The following is a 7,976-nucleotide window of genomic DNA, read 5'->3' as shown; positions in this document are numbered from 1 at the left end:
TGGGATCCCTGGGACAAACGGAGAAGGTGTGCACACAGACATTTAACCAAAGTGAGAAAGGCCGGTTACGACAAAGAGCTAGAGAAGGACAACGGGCGTAACGGATGAGATGAGTCACAGAGAGAAATGTTGCAGCAGACAGAGACAACCAAAGCAAAGTTGGAAAATGATTTTCCTGTGGTGCACTGGTCTTCCAGGCACAGTTGTACACATTAATCCAAATTGTCATGCTAGTAAAACTCGGTAACAGCAGATTACTTGCTTACTTGTTCAACAATAGCATTGCAAAGCTTTTTCCCCCAGCAGACATAAACTAAGATGTCCGAGCAGAACGTACGACCTACCAGACTCCTGGTTCATGTGAGTTGACAGTGCAGGACTCTGGGGGGCGGACTCTTCACTCTGGGAGTAGCTGTGCTCTGCTTGAATATCTGTTAGAGTCAAAAACCTTCTTTTTCAAACAATACCACACAACAACAGTTTTATGTCATTCATATCTAGTTAAAAACGTTATAGAAACTGGATAGGTCAGATTTTTAAGTGTGACTGACAAACTAAGACATTGACATGTACGCTCACTGAAAGTCCAGCTGTCAGTGGTGACAATGGAAAATAGCCCAGTGTTAGCCACTTTAAGGAGGCCACCTGTCAAATACGCTTTAAATTGCTCAACCTGATATTGTAGTACACGACTACCTCATTTGTTGAGTTTGAGCATTTTGTAAAAAAGCACATTGAGCAAGGCATTAAGTCGGGTTCAACAACAGGCCTCGAATAAATGCACCTTGCTGTGGGGCTAACCACCAAGCCTCTGCAAAGCAAAAAAGATATATATAAAAGATATCAGCAACTCACATAGACGATTCAGGACTCAGTTGAATACATGGCAAATACACCAATCACACAAGAGCTCAGTTGAAACTAGATTATGAGACATTAGTTTTACTCAGCTGACAAGCCTCTCTGGCCAGTCCCAGTAATCAATAGGTCAGGAGGCTCACCTGAACTGCTGTCAATGTCCATGTGTAAGAGTGGAGGTCTGACTGCCAGCAGGGGTCGCTCTAATAGATGATCATCAAAGAAACTGCTGAACAGTTCACTGCTGATGTCTTCCAACTGGTCACCGCCGAAAGGCTGAAACACAAGAGGACAAGACATTGATTGTGTTATATGGTGGTTGTTATTTCTTAAATTTATGGCTACAGTAACAAAAACTTTTTAAAAACTTTTACTTGACTTGAAATGTTTATGAAAATCATTGGGTTTTAAGAAATACAAACTGTCTCTGGTTTAGCTATCTCAAACCAAATCAAGTAAAAATTAATATCTATATATATAATATCTATATATATATATAAAAAAAAATATATATATATATATATAATATATATATATATATATATAAATATATATATATATATATATACATACATGTGTGTATATATGTATGTATGTATGTATGTATGTATGTATGTATGTATGTATGTATGTATGTATGTATGTATGTATGTATGTATGTATGTATGTATGTATGTATGTATGTATGTATGTATGTATGTATGTATGTATGTATGTATGTATGTATGTATGTATGTATGTATGTATGTATGTATGTATGTATATGTATGTAGTATATAGCCACCATTCTCAACCTTCCTTCCATCCCATCCTTTCTGTATCCCCTGCCTCACCTCTGCTGGCCAAGGCCAAGGAACATCCTGGGCAGCCTATCACAGGCTACATAAAAAGACAAACAACAATTCTCACTCACATTTTTTTACCTACAAACAAATGGACTGTCCAATCACCCTAATCCAATACTGGACATGTTGATGAGCAGTGGAAGAGATCCCACACATATACAAGGAAAACATGCAACCTCAATACAGAAATACAAACTGGTGATCAAACTTATAAACCAGTGATGTTCTTGCTGTAAAGGCAAGCATTCTAGTGCTTGCCTTTACACCAGGATTGAAGCAATTATTTGTTCCACTTATAGATATACAGCCTTACAGTTCCATTAAAGCTGTGCTTAAATTGACAAGTTTCTAAGCAAAAGTACAGGTTGAAAAATTCCATTCTTTGTGTGGGAATGTTTGTACACACTCATTTCTTCATCATTCCTAAATTTCCCATTGCTATTTATAGTGCTATCTATCTATCTATCTATCTATTATGCACACTTCTGTGCACTACGTGGATTCCTCTGCATTCTGACCAATGCCCCCCAGTGGCCAAAAGCTATACTTACCAGCAACAGGTAGCCTGGATACTGCTAACCAGTATGACAACTTCTACAACAGTTGCAGCTCACCTCCTGCCACCGCCTTTGTCTCCCCCATTCCCTCACACATCCAGGCTGTCACTGATGGCTCAACCCGACCCCCCAGCACTCTGCTGTACAGCACCTCTCCAACTGTTAGCCCCCCTCCTCCACTGAAGTCATCTGCATCAACCCTTGCCCAAAGGTGACCGGCCGGTGCCATGTAAAAAGGCAGCTGAAAGACTACATCAGTGAAAGGCTGCAGGCCCTGATGGCATCACACCTAGGACAGAATGTATCATTCAAATATATAAATGTGATTTAAATTAACTGTTAATACAACAGAAAGAATCTGCAAATTAAACCACAGCCTTATTAGTGTCTTCAGCTGATAACCTATGCAGGCCCTGCAAAACTGAAAGTTTTTGTGGCCCTCTAGGTGGCGCTGGCAGCCCAATTTTGGACCACTTCCCTCAGGTTAAGAATCACTGAAAAAAAAGAAAAGGCCATTATTCTATGTTCTATATTATATGTGTTGCTGCAGTTGGATTGGCTGTTGTTTGGCCTCATGACTGTGTGTTGGTTTGTGTGTTCTCTTGATTGTGCCTGTGTTTTGGTACAGAGGAGAACAGAGCAGGAGTTCTTAAAAAAACACATAAGAGTGCTCAGACTTTTTATCTCTTTCACACATGCATATACACACAAATCCAAGTGCCTACACAAAACACACGCACACATGCCGATACACAAGTACAGAGTTGCATGCCTGCCCACATTTCTTCTGCCGCTCGGCAGCCAATCAGCTACAACCATAAAATGAGAAGTCTGTGACTCTGAAAGAGCTGGAGTACAGGGTTTGAATGGAGCATAGAATCGAAAAGAATAGAAAATAGAATAGAATAGGACTAAGTATTCAAAGTACACCAACTGATTCATCCGTGGAGTATTTTCTAAAAGTAAATCTAGTCGACAGGACTAGATTTTTTGAATGAGTTACACTTTCAGTGATGTTCACGTGGGTTCAGTTACCACGGTGAGAAGAGTGTCTCCTTCTGTGTACCGTACAGATCCCAACAGAGCAGCAATAATTTCAAATCATTATTACATTTTTCAAGTGTGTGTCAATGACGTAGCTCTTCGTATTTCTCAGTACCACTGATGTACAGCAGCTGTCAGTTTCACCTGTCACCCTGCTTTACACATTTCTACCCATCACTTATTACAGTCATATTTAGTTCAACAATTAGAACAACAGAAATAAAAGCAACAATAATAATAACAAATAATAATTGAGTCCCTTATTCATCCAACAATGGGGAGGCTGCCACAGGAGGCACCATTAGGGATGTGGTTGCAATTCACAGGATGCACACAATAAAACAAAAACAAACCTACGTTCATGTTGTATTATTGGCTGAAAGAGGAAGCATGTTGCTATCGAAGAACAGTGTTCATTCAAAGGTAAATTTCATATTTTGTATTCACTTCGTGCTGTGGACAAGATCAGTGGAAGCAGCCACAACAGTGGAGAAGATAACTATATTTTAGTCCTACCCCGGTAAACAAGTTCACTCATCGATTGCAGGACCACATTTAGAAACAAAGGGCCAACCCTACTCATATGTAATGTTTCAAAATGTTCACCTAGTTCCCAATACTCATGCTTTCAAACAGTGGGAAAAAGAGTCTCACAAACAAGAAGAAAAGAAGAACTAACATTACTTTTATCCCAATTTTAAACCGCTAACCATAATTCCAAGAGTGCTAACCACTATGCTACCACGTGCTAGCTTTGCTGGTCATGTGTGTAAGGATTTTCTCCATGTACTCTAGTTTCCTCCGACAGCCCAAAAGAGATGCTATTGTAATACTACCTTTTTTAAATGCAATGACATGCTTTTTTCTAATTGAATTATTGAGTCCCAAAACAGTTCAGGTGAATTTTGAAAAGCTTTACAACTTTTTTACTGCAGCTTTTATTTGCTGGGCTTCTCTCCAAATTCCTTACAAATTTAAACTAAAACAAAAAAGTATAAACATTAAAATGCTTCTGCTTCTGAAGTAATCAGCCTACCCTCGCAATGTGATTCAGTCTGACTGGATCTTTTCTCCATTCGTCCCTTCCTAAGATTTCCATCTCTTTTTCATCATCTTTTTATTTAGCTGTTTAGATAGCGTCACACCCCTAGTATTCCGTCCACCTCTCGCTGACTCAGATTCACTCTTCTGTGCTGCAAAGCAGTCCTCCACCTCTCCAAGTTTTCGTTCCCACCTGCTCCCTACTCTCAGCACAGAAGACAATGGCATCTGCAAACATCATGATCCATGGCACCTTATGACTGCTCTCATCTGTCAAGCTGTCCATCACCACAGCAAACAAAAGGGGTTCAGACCTGATGAAACCTGGGAGCCATATTTCACATCTCCCTGGCCTAACAGATGTCAGCACTACTTTTCTACCACTCCTGACTTCCTCACATGGTACCTACAGCAAGTTCCTCACTAGACTCCCTGCAACTATTGTAGTACCTTTCCTGGGTATAAAACCAAACTGCTGCTTACGGATCTGGAACATCTTCAACTTCAGAAGCTCTTATGCCTTCATTGCACAGCTAATTCAACTTCATGCCTCTGCAGTTACTACAACAATGCACATCATCATTGATTTATAATAGTTGTTTTATGGATATATATATTTATATAGTTGTTTTATGGATATATATGTAAATACGCTTTGTTTTGCTTATACGATGTTTTCATTTTTTCTCAGACAAGGAACTACTGTTACAATTCGTATAGGCCAAGGAACAGACAAAATAAGTAGGAGAGAGAACAGAACAAGAACTGGCTAGAAATACGTCAGAACCGTATGGAACCTCCGGTTCTGTCTTTCAGCCACCATGACCACTGCTTTCTCCAACATGGGCAACACTTTGTCTTCAATGGTTTTACTGCTCACCACAATCAGCTGCTTTCTCTTCCTTGTTTTACCTTTACCCTACACCAGTGGTTCCCATAGTGGAGAGCAGCCCCCACTGGGGCCATTGCATGTGGGGCACAGTAAGTCAAATAAATTAAAATCAAAGTCATTTTTAAAGCAAAAGTATCTAAAATAAGTATTAATAACAGTCATTTCTGTCATGTCACATTTCTGTTTTTGCAGAGTCTACAAACACCTGTCCTTATGCATTCTTGTCTCTAACACCATATCAAACCAGCAGCTCCCCATCACCTGTGTTCTCTCTTCACTTATAACCTTATACTTCTTCCATCTTTTCCTTCTAAATCACATCCAACTCAGTGCATATGCACAGACCACATTCAGATGCCCACTCTCTTCGATTAATATGGGCACTGATTGTGCCCCAATCAGTTGGCTGGGTTCCAAAAAAAACAGTACCAGCAACCTTAATGACTTCCACCAATCATCACTTAGTGTTTTGAAAAGCAAGTAAGGAGTAAAACTCCCCACCAACATTTGACTCACCAGTTTCCTTACAAAGTAACCAAGTCTACACCATTGCTTCAGCTCAGAACACCGCTGTGCCAAATGCCGAACACCATGGAATTTAAGCAAGGCTGCACTTCTTCATAATTCCAAGCAGACCGTTGACCATGCTGCAGGACCTGTGACTCTTTCCAACCATCTGCAATGTATAAACAATCTGATTTTTAAATTCACAAGTTGTTAACTCAACTATGACAAATACAAAAGTTATTTATTAAGTGAAATCAAGATGAATTACACAGTATCTAAAGCAGTTAAGTAGAGGGCAAGTGGACTGCGTCGGTTTCTTGAAGATGTTTAACCTGGATGACTTACACAAAAAGGCATAATGCACTCTAAACTTTGCACCAGGCTATGTTACTACCTCATATCTAGCCATTAGTTTGAAGAAACCCATTGGTTTGTTGTACGTGTGAATTTAGAAACATATAACTATACAGATTTCTAAAAGCTGCAAGCCCAAGGATTTTTAAAAGGATAATTAAAGAAAAGTTCAACAGTTAAGGAAGAAACCATTCTTCTGATATCAAATGTAATAATTAATATTAATAATTAATTATAGCAAAACATGGTGCTATTTTTTATTGATTGTTAATGAACTGTAATGACAAACAGGTTTATTATATGTATGTGAATGGTAAATACGTATAGTATCTACTGTAATCCTGAAAACATCCCTGGGCTAAATACACATCACATATTTTATAGCTGTTTATGTACCATCATCAATAAAGTTAATTATTCTTTCTTTTATAAAATTCAAATAAAATAACATTTTTGGGGGGTTTCTACAAGGTTCTAATGAGTTTAAATAAAAAAACTCAAAAATGCATCTATTCACAACAGAATACGTGAAGCAACATGTACTCTCATACATACAGTACTCCCATAATTGTGTGGTTACTGTCGTCAATTTCAGCGAAGGGGCTGAAGCTGACGTGGATTCATATCTCCAGCTGCGGTTCTATAAGTTATGGCCACTGTTCTGTAACTCATAATAAAGCCGTCACTAAGCGCCATCACTGGGAATGACCAGAGACTCCTCGCTCCTTTTATATCCTTAGGCCTCGTCGCTTGCGTGTCCGCAGTACGTGGACCGACCTGTTAGTTCTTAATGTCACTGAATAAGGTTTAAGGTTCTGTCTGTTGTCAGGACTACCGTGTCTCTCCATGACGTCTACTGGTCCGGACAAAATGTCAAATACAAACAATTAAAATACAAATACTGACAACACACACGTCACGGCTCCGAGCGGAACGGAACGAAAGTGCGTGTAATTTAAAGGATTTCAAACAGCAGCTGACGTCATGCAAACGAGCAACGTCACTGTGTCTACGCGGCACTGTCATTGACTATGGATAATGAAGGAAGACTGTAGGAAAGTAAGAATATTGAACGTAAACGCCATGAGGACTGACCACATCTGCAAGGAAATCTTCGTCGCTGAGCTCCTCCAGGTCCAACAGGTTTGTTCGCCTTGACGGGGAGACTTTCTCAGCTTTCAGACTTTCCCAGATAGACTCCATCATGGCAGTCTAAAGTCACGTTCAGTACATGGATGATAATTTAAAAAAAAAAAAAAAAAAATCAAAACAAGTTATTTGAAAAGCAGCTTCTCTTAATGCTCACACAACGAGGACGATTAACTCCAGCTGCTCTCTTTCCATCCGCCTGCCCCCGCCCCTCGCCTCCCCCCTACTGGCTGTCACCGGGGTCACTATGAATATTTAAACAGAACTCCGCCCACCTGCGTTAAATCACTTGTATTTAGGCGAGGATAACATTAATATTAAAATCTATACATCGCTATGCAAATACAGTTCACTTTAACACCAAAAGGCCAACTAACACAAACATTAGCAACACCCGTTTATTAGAATTAATACAATTATCAAAGCAACCACGGATGTTTAAATCAAAATGCAGCAAATTCGTAACGTCTTCTGTGTTTTTTGGCGTTTGTAATCTGGATTTATGAAAACATTATAACCTCTTTAACTAGTTTGGCAGACTATGAGAACACAGTCATGGAAATGTGGACTAGATACAACACAGCAAAACTCAATGAGACCAGGACACACAGTTGCTTAAAGAATATACAGTGAAAATGTTAATATCCAGTCTCAGCCCACCCGAGTTACACCAACAATAAACAAGATATCAGTCATTCTACTCTAATACAGATATACACAAAACCTGAA

At 39.4% G+C, this 7,976-nt stretch overlaps 1 protein-coding gene across 4 annotated transcripts in view; it reads right to left on the bottom strand.

Moving 5' to 3' along the window:
• creb3l1 (cAMP responsive element binding protein 3-like 1) overlaps nucleotides 1–7,623 on the bottom strand; it is an 18,904-nt gene extending 11,281 nt beyond the window's left edge. Inside the window, exons 1-4 of one of the 4 annotated variants that reach the window (XM_025062685.1) lie at nucleotides 7,405–7,621; nucleotides 7,194–7,310; nucleotides 1,002–1,134; nucleotides 345–431 (exon numbers count right to left, since the gene is read on the bottom strand). In XM_025062685.1, the coding sequence (XP_024918453.1) occupies nucleotides 345–431; nucleotides 1,002–1,134; nucleotides 7,194–7,304 (331 nt within the window). In that variant the 5' untranslated portion in view covers nucleotides 7,305–7,310; nucleotides 7,405–7,621. Of the gene's footprint in view, nucleotides 1–344; nucleotides 432–1,001; nucleotides 1,135–5,753; nucleotides 5,940–7,193 lie in introns of those variants that run through there. The other 3 variants (XR_003051820.1, XM_008324705.3, XM_025062686.1) reach the window with 3 other exon arrangements.
• Nucleotides 7,624–7,976: the final 353 nt, after the last annotated feature.

This window comes from Cynoglossus semilaevis, chromosome 14, assembly GCF_000523025.1.
Source record: "Cynoglossus semilaevis isolate Cse_v1.0 chromosome 14, Cse_v1.0, whole genome shotgun sequence".
Classification (NCBI taxonomy): Eukaryota; Metazoa; Chordata; class Actinopteri; order Pleuronectiformes; family Cynoglossidae; genus Cynoglossus; species Cynoglossus semilaevis.
This window is presented reverse-complemented; position numbering and strand designations above follow the sequence as displayed.